General features: G+C 58.3%; 1 protein-coding gene across 6 annotated transcripts in view; it reads left to right on the top strand.

The window, feature by feature from the left end:
- RELB (RELB proto-oncogene, NF-kB subunit) overlaps window positions 1-13,501 on the top strand; it is a 20,950-nt gene continuing 7,449 nt past the window's right edge. The window contains exons 1-7 of one of the 6 annotated variants that reach the window (XM_073322286.1): window positions 1-461; window positions 1,480-1,560; window positions 2,480-2,527; window positions 4,734-5,248; window positions 5,948-6,105; window positions 8,751-8,842; window positions 12,335-12,466. In XM_073322286.1, the coding sequence (XP_073178387.1) occupies window positions 1,509-1,560; window positions 2,480-2,527; window positions 4,734-5,248; window positions 5,948-6,105; window positions 8,751-8,842; window positions 12,335-12,466 (997 nt within the window). In that variant the 5' untranslated portion in view covers window positions 1-461; window positions 1,480-1,508. Of the gene's footprint in view, window positions 462-530; window positions 834-1,479; window positions 1,561-2,479; window positions 2,528-2,683; window positions 5,249-5,947; window positions 6,106-8,750; window positions 8,843-12,334; window positions 12,467-13,501 lie in introns of those variants that run through there. The other 5 variants (XM_073322287.1, XM_073322284.1, XM_073322285.1 and 2 more) reach the window with 5 other exon arrangements.

Genomic DNA, 13,501 nt, shown 5'->3' on the forward strand with positions numbered 1-13,501 from the left:
AATAAAGCTGGGCCCCCGAGCCCTGCCAGTAACTCACCAACGGGCTCCCCCAGGGCGGTGAGATCAGAAAAGCCTCGCAGGGGACTGAGACACAAACGGCGGGCGCTGCCCGGCCCTGGGCTTGGGGCTGCTCTGGGTGCTCGCCACACCCACGGCCAGCCCGGGCCCCCTGTCCCCGGCCCAGCTCCGCGGGCCCCCCGCGCTCCGGGCCCGGCCACCACGTGTCTGTCCCCTCTGGCCGAGACGCGGGCCCAGCTTCCGGCGGCCGGGGAAGAGCTGTCGGGTGGCTGGGGCGGGGGAGTCGGCGCCCCCCGCCCGGCCCTTCCCTGCCTCTGCAGGTGGCCGGAAGCGCTGCCGAGCCGGGAGCTGCGGGCAGGGAGGCGAGATGCGGGTGGCCCCGGCGGCGGCCCCGGCGTGAGGGCCGCGGCCAGAGGGCCCTGGGCCGGCGAGAGCGCTGGCGGGTAAGGCCAGGTTCGGCCCGAGCTGCCTCCCGCCCGCGGGCCGCTGGTCCCGCCGGGCAGGGGGCGCGGGCAGCGGGCGCTAGGCTGGCGGGGCAGGGGGTGCCCGGGCACTGGCCGAGCCCAGCCGGAGCGGGCCGCCTTGCCCAGCGCGGGGCTTTCCCGTTTTACGGGGATGAGCTCACCAGGGCCCGTAGCCAATGGGGCGGCGGCCGCCGGCGGAGCTGGGGAATTCCAGAGCCGTCGCCTCCTCGCTGCCTCCCTGACTGGGGCTTTGGGGGAGCGAGCCCAGCGCGGGGAGCCGAGCGCCAGGCCCCGCCATGCGGGACACCAGGGGACGGCAGCCGCGGCCGGAGGAGCTGGCTCTCCCGCGGGGTGAGGGGCCGGCGCTGCAGGCGCGGGGCACGGAGCCGCGGGGCCGCTCTCCGGGGCAGGGGCGGCTCCTGCCAGCGTTAGGGAGGGTCGGGGGGGGGATTGCAGCTTGGCCCAGGGGGACCCTGAGGCCGGGGGGGGGGGCGAGCGACCCCTGGGAGCGAGAGGGGCCTGCGGCAGGCGCCCCCGGGGGATGGGGAAGGCGCGGGGGCGAGCCCGGGGGATGGGGAGGGCGCTTGAGACGGTGCCTGCGGCTTTGCCGTCCAGCGCAGCCTCCCTCGTGTGAGCATCTGGGACCCTTCAATCGCTGCTTGGTGGCACCGGCCTGGCTTAGGCCCTCGCCCGCTCTGCCTGGCGCCCGGGACCCGCTCCCGAGCGCTGGGCTCTCTGAGTTGGTGCTTGGCTGGGGTTAGGGTCTCTCCTTGCTGTCTCTGCTCACAGCTGGAGCTTGGGGGGGTGTCGCCGCCTTCTGGGCCAGGCGCTTGCAGAGCTCAATCTTTCTGGGATCTCCCTAAGCACCTGCCACAGCCACAATCAGCAGGAGCCACCTGCTGATTCCCCTGCCAGGTGCTGTGTGGGGTGGCAGTGGGCGGGGCATAAGGCTGGTTGCTGTTGATTGATGGGGTAATAATGTGTCTTGTCTTTTTAGGTGCTGCTCTTCCAGACCCCGGCCTGGTCATGGCACATACAGCACAGGCCTCTGGTAAGGGAGCTGCAATCTCAGATGAAGGTAACCCCCTTCCCTGCTAAAACTGATAATGCTTCTGCCTTGGCTAGCACTGTCCACGGTCCGGGTATGGTACAGGAACGAGAGCATGAATCTGTCCAGCAGCCCCATCGCATGGGCAGCATCATTGCCCCCATTTTACAGATGGGTAAACTGAGGCACAGAGAGGCCAGACCATGTGGTGAGGGATGGTGGGGGCACGGTGGCAAAGCCAAGTTAAAACCCAGGAATCCAGGCTCCTGGGCCTGTGCTCATTTATGCCAACTGTACAGCCTCCCCACTCCCACGTCTGTAGTCTCCTTCCGCCATGCCTGGCTTGGGCCTGTTGGTGCTGCTCTCCCTCCCTTGACAGCATTATCTCACTCCCTACCCTGATCTCCCAAGGGGCTTGTGGAAATCATGCATTTCAGTCGTGTCCCTACATTTTCTCCCACTCCCCCGCAGCGGGGAGAATCTTGCACAGTTGCAGGAGTTCTGGACTTCAGCACTGTCCCTTGTGCAGCTCTCTAGCTAAGGTAGTATCTCTGCAGCCTGGCATGGACACCTCCCCCCACCCCCCATTCCTCTCATCTGCGTTGGCACCTGCTGCTCAGCTCTCTGTTTCCTGGGGGAGGGGGCAGCTCTTGCTGGTTAAAGGCTCAGTTTGTACTTTCACTGCAGGCTTAGTGGTGCCAGCAATCCCACAGAGCTGAAACTGCCCCATTGCTCCCATCTCCCTGGAGCCCCTTGAAGTCGGAGTGTCCCCCAGCATAGGGACCACCACAGTGCTCATGCACTTTCTCTGGGCTCTGCTGTTGTATGTCTCCAGCTGAGTGGGTGGCAGCCTTTATTCAGCCCCTCCAGTGTGGGGAGGGGCTGGTTTGAGACGTAAACGTTTAAACATCTGAATTAGAAACACTCTTGCTTTCTCTTTCCTTTGCAGATGAATTAGGTGAGTGGACGCTGGGAAATGGGGGTACAGCAACCTCAGGTAAGTGCAAGCACTCTAGGCACATGCGAGTGCAGACCCTGTGCATAGGACCCTGGCTGGAGCAAAGGGGGCAGATATCATGTAAGTGTGGTCTGCAGAGGGAGGGGCAATGCAAGACAAATCCTGCAGTCCTTCCTCATGCACCCTCCCCATGAAGTCAATTCCAGAGCTTCAGCATTTGGGCCCAAAGAGCAGGTAAGGGAATACCTGGGAAATGGGACCACATACAAGCCAACAGCTTGCAGGCATGCCTCCTGCAGCATTCCAGGGATCCACCTGCACTCTTTCCAAACTGCCGAGGGGCCTGGCGGCCGGGAGAACAGTGAGCGTGGTACAAAGCTCACACAAGCTGAGAAGAGTTACCATTCCATACATCCAACTTCTAGGAAAACAGTGGGACGTCCTGGAATATTGAGAAGCAAACAAGTACGTTAAGAATGCTTGGCATTCACCTCCACTCCTGGCTCCTCAGCTAGCTTTCTGGCCATGGTACGATGTTTGTAGCCAAAAAGCCACTGCCCTGAGCAAATACCAGCTTTGTGCTCATGAGAGAGAAGAGGCAGTTCTTACCATGGCACAGGCTGTCTCTTTAAAGTGGGACCCACAATTAAGGGGGCTCTGTGAGAAACTGGGTTAGGACTTAAAAAAATTAATTGGTTAGTTTAAAAAAAAGGGAGTTAGTAATGTCCCTTGAATGGGGGCTCTGACCTAGTGGTAAAGCAGAGTGGAAGGTCTGGCGTCGTTCTCTCCTTACGCTCTCTTAGGCTGATGCTTCTCAGGAAGACCAGGTCCATATGCAGAGTTGCACCAGTTTAGCTGAAAGCATGCCACAAAGTGCAGTGTTTGTGTGGGGACACTTATGTCAGGTTCCACCTGGTTTAGCTTGCACTGATGCCTGCCATGTTCAGACTGAGGGTGGAAGAGGGTCTGCACACAGAGTTGCGCTGATGTCTCTAACCTGATACGGCGTCACACCTTTACCTGAACTGGTGTGACAGAGACCTTTTTCATAGATTCCAAGCTCAGAAGGAACCACTGAGATCGTGTAGTCTGACCTCCTGTATACCACAGGCCAGAGACTACAAGGCGCCCAGGGTGCTAGGGCTGCAGGGAGGTTGGGCGGGCAGTTCTAGTGGGAGGAGGTGCCTGACTGTCAGGGCCATGGGGTGGGCAGGCCAGCTGATTGGGTGAGGGACCTGGGTGCTAGGGCTGTGGCCTGGCAGACCTAGTTGGTAAAGCATCTGGGCAATAGGGCTGTGGGGAGGGTGGGCCCATCAGGTGAGGCACCTGGGCACCAGGACTGCGTGGAGGGCGGGCTGATCAGGTGAGATGCCTGCACGCTAGGGCTGTGGGGAGGGTGGGCCCACTGGGCGAGGTGCCTGAGCACCACAGCTGCAGGGAGAGCAAGGCCCATCGAGTGAGCCACCTGGGCATCAGGGCTGTGGGTAGGGCGGGCCGACCTAATGTGTGAGGTGAGTGAGGGGCAGGGATGCCTAGGCAAGTGCTGTGAAGTACCTTGGCCAGATTTCCTGCTGCTTGGCACGTGAGCAGTTGCTGACTTCAGTGTAATGTGACCAAGTGTTATTCTTCAGTCAGGACTGGGGTGTTTCAGAGAGACCTGCTCTAGCTCGAACAGGAATGAATTCAGGGAAGCCCTGTAGCCCGTGTTACATGGGAGGTCAGACTGGATGTGCAGGATGGTCCCTTCTGGCCTCACACTCTTGGTCTCTGTGAAAGTGGGTGTGAAACACTCTCAGAGCAGAGCAGGAGCACTTTGCCCTGGTGTGGCTGGTGCAGGCCCTGCAGGGCAGTGACGAATTGGGCCCATTGCTTTTTGGTATCACCCATGTATGTCCACTGACTCGCGCACGCGTACAGAGTCAGTTAAAGGGAGAAAGCTCGCAGTACAAACCTCTGAATCCTCCAGCCCTTGCCTGGGGATCTGCTGCCTTGTTTGCCTGGGCTGGCCCAGTGGTGGCCCTGCAGTGGTGCATGGATCCTCTCGGAGGCTCGAGCCTCTTCCTGTGTGTGCACATGGAGACTGGGCATTCAGAACAAGATCAGTTTAGGCCTGCCCTTTCCCTGGGTCTTGCTAGGGCACTAGTGAGGGTGGAGGTTGGCCCACCATGGCTCTCCTCCAGCCCGTTCCTAGCAGGAGGCCAGCCTGTCCCCTGTCTCACCCTCTGGCTCTGTCCCCGTCCTGCAGAAATCATCGAAGAGTTAATTAAGGAGGATGGATTCCAGCCACAAGCCCTGCCCTTCCTCTCCAAGGCATCTGCCAAGGGCACGGCCAAGCTGGTGCCCAGGGGTTCAAACCCAGCCGTTCCCTCTGGGATGCTGAGGCTAATGGAGCCGACAGGACCTAGCCCACTGCAAGGCGGCTTGCCCTCCTTTGGAAGCTCCCATCCCGCTGTGGCTCATGTCCTGCCACTGGACTCTCAGTCTCCCCTGCTCTCGCAGAGCCTCAGTAGCCTGCAGCTGACGCCCAGGCTGGTGCCCAGGGGGACGACTCCACCCCCTGCCAGCCGGCCCAAGTGGCCTTCGCCCATGCGCTCGCCAAAGGAGCAGTTGGAAGACATGCTGGAGCCTCCCAGGCTGGTGATCACTGAGCAGCCGAAGCAGCGGGGGATGCGCTTCCGCTACGAGTGCGAGGGCAGGTCAGCAGGCAGCATCCTGGGCGAGAGCAGCACGGAGGCCAGCAAGACCCTGCCAGCCATCGAGGTGAGTGTGGGGGAGGAGCAGGGGCCAGTCTCCTCACAGCAGGGAAAGGGGCTGGGGGAGGGTCAGGGCCAGCCTTGGGCTGCCTGCGCCTTGTGTGGCGGGGCCGACTGTTCCTCTATCTGTCCGTTAGTGCCCCCCTCACAGGAGAGGCGGGGACCGGGGACCTGCCCCACTCCCCTCGCTCTCTTCCTGGTTCTTGGCGCCCCACCGAGGTTGGGGGGCGGGGGAGGGGAGGGCTACCAAGGGCCCTGGTCGCTCCTGCTGAGTGCCCATGCTGTAGCACGCCAGCACCTTTGGGCTTGGAAGGGCCCGGTGACTGCCAAACCCTGCCTCTCTCTGCGCAGTCCTGGCCGGCCTAGCACCGCAGCTGGTGGTGGCCATCCAGGGCCCTTCGCTCCCAGTGGCCAGGCCCTGCCCTCGGGTTATCTCTGTGGGTTTTATTGCCATTTCACGCTGTGGCAGTCAGGATCCATGGCTGGAAAGTGGAGCTGGGCAGCCCAGCGGGCGCAGGGTCGCTTGCGGGCTCTGAGCCGCTGAAGGGAGCAGCCGTGCCTTGAGCCCTGCTCCCTGTGGAGAGGGGTGGGCAATTTACTGGGCAGGTTAATTACACATAGACCAGGCTCTGGCTTCACTCACCCCCATGGCGTGGCGGGGGATTCCCAGCGTGGCCTTGGCTCTGATCTCTTGCTCTTTCCCCAGCTGCTGAACTGCCAGAAGATCCCTGAGGTGAAGGTGATTGCGTGCCTGGTGTGGAAGGACTGGCCCTACCGCATCCACCCTCACAGTCTCGTGGGGAAAGACTGCAACAATGGGCTCTGTGAGGTCACCCTGAGGCCCCAGGCCAACCCCAAACACAGGTACCAGCTCCCTGCTCGGCACAGGGACTCCAGGGCCGTCGCCGGGGGTGCTGCTGCGGCCCCACATGCAGTGCAGCGGGCATGGCAGCTCCTCTCCGTGCATGGCTGAGACCCAGCTGTGAACTGGTGCTGACAGAGCTCACGTGGGGGCAGGGCCTGCCGCTCGCAGCTGGACACTGCGCTCCCCCTCGTCCTCTCTGCGAGGCTGAGGGGCTTTGAGGAACGCACGCAGAGGTGGTTTCAGGGTGGCGGTTACTCCCCCGAGTGCTCCCTCCATGATCTCCCCCACCATGTGATCAGCACCCAGTGTCCCCTTGGGGCAAAGTGGGACATCTCAGGCCACATCAACTGAACCGTTCCAAGCCTCTCAGTTACTTCCACGTAAGAATGGCCATACCTGGCTCAGACCAAAGGTCCTTCTATGACGGAGTCACAGGTCTGATGCTCTGGAACTGTTCTGTATGAAGTCAGCCAGGACTCTGGGTAGTGTGACTCCCTCAGGGCACACTGTCCAGGGCAAAGAAGCCCCCTCAACTATAGCCTTCCTGGTCTGACCTCGGAGCATTCAGCATCCCTGTTCACACCATACACTCCTCCTTGGCGGGTCCACCTGGACAGGACCCCTGAGGAAGCCAGAGGGCCCTGCACCCCCACTCCACAGTCAGCAGTGACTCTCAGCCAGCATGTAAAACAGAAGGTTTATTAGTCAACAGGAACACAGCATAGAACAGAGCTTGTTAGCACAGAAATCAGTGACTTTCAGCAAAGTCCATCTTGGGGGGGGGGACCCCAGGCTGGACGTCCTGGACTCCCCTCTCTGAGTCCTAAACAGGAGACTGCCCAGCTTCCAGAGACCCCCCCACCTCTGACACACCCATTGCCCCTCCTTCGGTCTTTGTCTCGCTTTCCGGGCAAAGTGTCACCTGGTCACGTCCCCCACCTGGGTCTCAGGTTACGAAGGGCATCGGCCATCACTTATGTGCAGGCATCTGGAGCCTCTTCACCTGGCCCCGAGGGTCTCAGCAAAAGTCACACACCCTTATTCCCACCACCTAGGCATAGGTGCGATACACAGGGAAACTGAGGCACACACAGTATTCATGCAAAACACTAAGACTCACATAGGCTCACATGCAACATAATAAGGAGGAAAACCCCACTTTGTCACACCATCTATTCCAGTATCCTGTCTTCCGATAGTGGCCAATGGCAGGTGCCCCAGAGCGAATAAACAGACCACGTAATCATCAAGTGATCCATTCCCTGTTCCCCATTCCCAGCTTCTGGCAAACAGAGGCTAGAGACACCATCCCAGCCCATCTTGGCTAATAGCCATTGATGGACCTATCCTCCATGAATAGACATTGCTGCCCCTAAGCAGCTCGGTAACCTGATTGCGGCCAATGGGTCAGCTGAGGTGAGATCTCCCCACCCTATAGCTTCTGCCATTGTCCTGGTCTGGTGACAGAACAGTCCTCTCCCTGCCCCAGAGCCCACCATGTTGCCCCGCCCTCACCACATGGGAAAACCGACCCCTAGCACAGCAGTTCTCAACCAGGAGTCCAGGAGCCCCTGGGGGATCATGAGCAGGTTTCAGGGGGTCTGCCAAGCAGGGCCAGTGTCAGACTTGTTTGGGGCCAGGGCAGAAAGCCAAAGCCTCACCACATGGGACTGAAGCCTGGGGCCTTGAACCCCACCACCCAGGGCCACATGCCACAGGGCACCACCCTGTGGCATGGGGCCCCTGGCAATGGCCCTGCTTGTACCCCCTAATGCCAGTCCTGGCTTTTATCTGCAGGAAACCAGTCGGTGCGGCGCAGGTGGGCCACGGAGTTTTTATAGCGTGTTGGGGGGGCTCAGAAAGATAAAGGTTGAGAATGCCTGCTCTAGCAAATTGCCCTGGAGCTTGGGGGGAGACTTCATTTGCTTCAGAGGAAGTTAATTAGGCATCTGTTCAAGCTAAGCCAAAGTGAGGTACCCTGACATGACACCGGAGAAGCCACATGAGGACTGCTCAGAACTCAGTGAGCCATGTGCCCACAAGAGCACTGTGAGGACCATTGGCACTGCCATGCAGGCATGTCCCTCCTCGGGGTGGATGCTCTGATTCTGGGGCAAGAGTGGCCTTGTCCTAGGGCAGCCACACCCAGAGCATCCTCTTGTGGCAGGCCATGACACAAGTGCACCTGCTTCAGTTTCCCCCTCCGGTAATCCAATAACTTCACTTCAGACTTTTCTCGCTCAATAATACCCATCCTTGGGGCTGCTCTATTACAAAAACCACAATTAGTTGAATCCCCAACAGAAATCCCATATTCCATTTCCCATACCCCGGGGGCGGGGGACGACAGACATCCGCAAGCCTCTGTCTTTGTTAAGGTGCAGGCCACTCCCTTGCAGGCCTGGCAGGCTCTGGGCTCCATAAGTGAGAGCCTAAGAGAAGCAGGGTCATATCAATCTCCTGACCCCGATGGAAGGGCTGCTTTGCTTTGTGGTCCCAGGTGATGGCACTTCCTGTGCAGAGGTGGGGTTCCTCTCACATGGCCCCTGGCAAAGCGTTGCGTGGGCCACGGTGTCTGGCCATGGCCTTAGCCCCAGCCTTGCCCGCAGCGTCTCCAACACGTCTCTCCTTTGGTTCCCGGCAGTTTTAACAACCTTGGCATCCAGTGCGTGAAGAAGAAAGAGATCGAGGCAGCCATAGAGAAGAAGCTGCAGCTAGGGATCGATCCATTCAAAGGTGCGTGGCCCCAAGGAGCCCTGCCCCCCCCGCTAGCCAGGCAACTCCATTGTGGAGTTAGATGGGTCAGGTACTGGGTCAGGGTGTGACGGGTTGTCACCCCTGGGGTGCAGTTTGGGAGCCATGGGAACCATTGCACCCTTTTAACCCCTCCGGCTTGACTGCCCTTTCCTACACGGCTCTGTTGGTGACTCACCGCCTCTTCAGGCCCTGTAGTCACCCAATGTGACAGCAGGTGGCGCCACACACCCCAACTGACTGACCTGAGTGCCTTACTCAAGGACAGGCAGGAAACAGCAGCCAGTTTCCCAGCTTCTCCACCCTGCACCCTTGCTGGAGTATAAACCCCAGATTGTACCGTCTTGCACTGCACAGGGATGTGTACAACGTAAGCTCATAAAGTTTGCCCTCCCCTCCCTGTGGGAAGGGTATGCACAATACGCTCGTGTTAACCAAGCTGAGATTGTTCCCCAGACATTTCACTCAAAGGTACACTGGCTTAGATAAAGCAAAAGCAAGCTTATTAACTACAAAAAGATAGATTTTAAGTGATAGCAAACAAATCAAAGCAGATTACCTAGTAAGTAAACGAAACCCCAAAGGAAGCCTAAGATACTGGACAGATCGGAAATGAAGTAGCAGTTTCTCACCCTGACTGGTGATAAGCCGGCTGCAGATTCTCAAGGCACAAGCAGCGCTTGCTTTGCAGCTTGGCCTCCCCACCCCGTTCCAAGTCCTTTTCTTTCGGAGCTTCTCTCAGGTGTTGAGTTGTGGGGGGGTAAAGAATGCCAGATGACGTCACTCCCTGCCTTATATAGCTTTTCCAAATGGTGGGTACCCTTTGTTTCAAACTTGGTTCCCAGACTAGTTTGTGGAAAAATACAGGTACCCAAAATGGAGTTCAGAGTCATGTGATCTGGTCACATGCCCTTGCAGAGTCATAGCAGCCATTACTTACAAGCTGGCCGAAATGTTTACAGGTCGGCTAAGCTATTCCACAGCCCATTATCTTTGCTGATGGGCCATTAGCACTGTCTGGCTTCTTCATTGTTGTACCTGAAAGGCTGGCTGTGGGTGTTTTCCAGAGTAAGCCCATTTGAAATACAGTTCCATAGTCAATATTTGTAACTTCAGATACAAAAATGATACATGCATACCGATAGGATAATCATATTCAGCAAATCATAACTTTTCCAATGACACCTCACATGACCCAACTTTTACAAAATGCATCATAATTGTGCCACAATCATATCTTAATAATATTACTATGATGAATATGGGATGCAGTGTCACACTCCACGCCCCCCAATTTACATGCCCAGGCTGACCCTCAGAGCTGCCACCCCCAATGCATGCTCCTGCCCCACCCCCAAAGCTTCCAGAGCTGCTCCCCCAACACGTCCCACCCATAGCACCCCCCCAAGCTCCTGCAAGTCCCCCAGGTTCCCCTCCCCAATGCACACACCCACCCTGCCCTGCCTGAGTCCCCCTGCGTCCCCACACGCACCCACCCACCCTGATTCCGCCCAAGTCCCCTCCCCCACACACACCAGAATCCCGCAGAGCCCCCTGCCAACACTCGTGTTCATCCTGACTCCATTGCCCCCAGAGCCCACCAACACACCCCCCCCCACCAAGTCCCCCCAGGGCCCTCTCCTCAAACACAGGCACTCACTCTGACTTCCCTCCAGCCCAACCACCCCCACTGTTTCCAATGGACTAAAGGGCTGTCACGGAGCCCCAGAATCGGGGCTACACCCCCAGCTTTGGAACAGCCTCCTGGAGGAACCCGTCAGTGGGCTAGGCCACCCAGGGATCTCACTCATCCTCCAGGGCCAGCCATGTAGCCTCCTTGCCTCTGAGACTGAACTTCTGGGCCGTAGCCCTCCTGCCACAGCCCCCTACTGCAGGGACTGACACCCCCAGCAGCATTTGCAGGGACTCCTGGCAGAACAGTTGGGTTTATTGGTCCCTGGAGCCCAGCATGGGACATCCCCAGGTTCTTGCAGAGACATGGAGGTTAAAGCATTGTCTGGCCTGGTCAGCCCAGGCCCAGCCAAGCTGGAGTGATCCCCATGGCCAGGCTCTGTCTCTCTTCCCGTCTGATCTCCTTGGTCAGTCCCCAGATGAGAGCCCCAGCTCCTTCCAGAGCTGGCTCTTACCCCCCACCTCCCCATCCTTTGCTCTCCAGCTGCGGGTTCTGCTCAGCTCCCCCGCTGAGAGGTCGGGAAATCCAGCTCTCTCTGGGTTGCCGGTTGTTAGGTGTCAATGCCCTGATGACTGGATTTGCCATTATCCTTTTGGATTCTCCATTGATACAGAGTTGGTTTCAGCCAGTCCTTTTCCAATGACCTGTTCTCTGTGTCTCCGCAAAAAATAAACACCCTTTCCCCCCGACCCAGTTAACTATGCAGCACATAGGGCTACCCACTATTCATACAAAACATTGTGAAAAATTCCCACTTTGTCCCATCTCTTCCCCTTTGAGACTGAACTGAGTGGGGTCACTTTGGCCGGTGACCTGGGGAAGTTCAGGTACCTCTTTCAGTGACAGAGCATCTGCTCTAACATTGGCATTCCCACTAACATGAATCACTTCCTTATCATAATCTTGGAGGATCAGACTCCAGCTCAGAAGCATGGCATTAGCCCTTTCCATTTGATGTAGCCACGTTAGAGGACAGTGGTCAGTATACACGGTAAAGAGCCATGCAAATAGATACAGCTGCAGCTTTTTAAGGGCCCACCCAACGGCCAGGTGTTCTTTCTCCATGGTAGCATAGTTCTGCTTCTGGGGCAGTAGTTTCTTACTCAGGTATGCAATTGTGTGTCTCTCCCCCATAGCATTGGCTTGCATTAGCACCACGCCCAGCCCTGTGTCTGAGGCATCTGTGAACACCAGGAAGGGCTCGTCAAAGTCTGGGTTTACTAGAACTGGATCCTGGCTTAGAGCCTCCTTCGACGAACAGAGAGGCCCCTGGCACTGCTTGGTCCAGACCACCTTGTCTGTCTTACCCTTTTTTGTACAGTTTAGTGATGGGAGCTGGTAGGGAGCTAAAGTGGGGTACAAACCTTTGGCAGCACCCCACCATCCCAGTAAAGGTCTGGGTCTGTTTTCTGGTTTTGGGGCAGCTGGTGGAGGGATGCCAAGAGAGGGGTGATGGGGGAAAAGCGATGGGCTGGGAGAATGAGCTTTGCAGCCGCATTCTGCACAGCACAGTGTAGAGCGAGGATGCATGTGTCAAGGCCGGAGAGAAGGATGTTGAGGTGTTCAGGACACGTGATGCTGAGAACCTGAAGGAGTTTTAGCTCTGGAGGGATGGGAAAGGCAGGATCTTCGAGATGTTCTGCAGAAAGAATTGGCAAGAGTTGGACACAGGCTGGCTTGCCTCAGCTTGGGGTATAGCTCTGGGATGGCTTTCCAAACTCTGCAGGGGCGCTCTCCTCCTGGAGCCTCAGGATACTGAATGCCCCGCTCTCTCTCTGCAGCTGGCTCCCTGAAGAATCACCAGGAGGTGGACATGAACGTGGTGAGGATCTGCTTCCAGGCCTCATATCAGGAGCCCTCAGGACAGATCCGGCACCTCAACCCCGTCCTCTCTGAGCCCATCTTTGACAAGAGTAGGTAGCTGGGCTGTGGCAGGGGAGGGCAGGGCAGGGTGGAACGGAGCGATGCAGCGGGCCATGGTGATGCCAGAGGAGGGAATGTGGTCAAGCCCACTTTCCCTAGGATGACAGAGTGCTGGACAGAGGGCAGGATCAGAACTGCAGCTGTGTCCCTGATGTTTGGACACCCAGCCTGGGCTGGGGACTGCGGGGGGGGGGATGTTTCTGAGGGAAAGGAGACTCACTGCAATAGCTCAGCCTACCTTGGCTGAGTGAGAGAACAGCGTCACTAGGCTGGAGCCTGCCAGGGCCCTGGCTGAGAGAACTGGGCTGGGCAGTCCAGTGCTGTGTAGGCTGTTTGTGTTGTCGTGGTGTGTGTGCCAGGTACACACATACCGGGCTGGTATTGCAGCGGTGCCCTGATGGGACTGGGCAGCCCTGTGCTGGACGGGCCGTTTGGGGCCGGGCTGGTATTGCAGCGGTGCCCTGGTGGGACTGGGCAGCCCTGTGCCGGACGGGCCGTTTGGGGCATGGCTGGTATTGCAGCGGTGCCATGCTTGGTCCTATACGGACCAGTAGGAAGAGATGGTGTCTGCACTTGAGAGTTCACACTAGGGACGGGACATGTGGAGGTGCTGGGAGTGATTGTTAGCGCCACATTTAACCGGTGGATAGGATCTGTTCCCAGTGGCCCTGGCCATCTCCTGTCCCTATGGCAGACGGGGGCTCCTGGGGGGATCTGAACAAGGAGACGGGAGTGGTTTACAGGCCAATTCGTGGACAGCCGCCAGCCTATCCACTGGTGTGCATTAGTGCACTCTGCTTGGAGGAATGGCAGCCCGCCTCCTGTGTGTCATGGGCCCTGCACTGCCAATGGCTGATGGAGGCTCTTGTGGGCATTCAGAGCAGGCTGCCAGCACTGTGAGGCTCTGGGTGGCTGCGGGGTGCAAAACAGTGACCATGTGAAGACTGAGATGGCTGCAGATTTGTGACTGGCATAACCTGGTGCTTGCCTGGCAGCAGCACCATGTCTGTTCCCTGGCACAGGGC

The sequence above is a fragment of the Lepidochelys kempii genome, chromosome 23 (genome assembly GCF_965140265.1).
Source record: "Lepidochelys kempii isolate rLepKem1 chromosome 23, rLepKem1.hap2, whole genome shotgun sequence".
Classification (NCBI taxonomy): Eukaryota; Metazoa; Chordata; order Testudines; family Cheloniidae; genus Lepidochelys; species Lepidochelys kempii.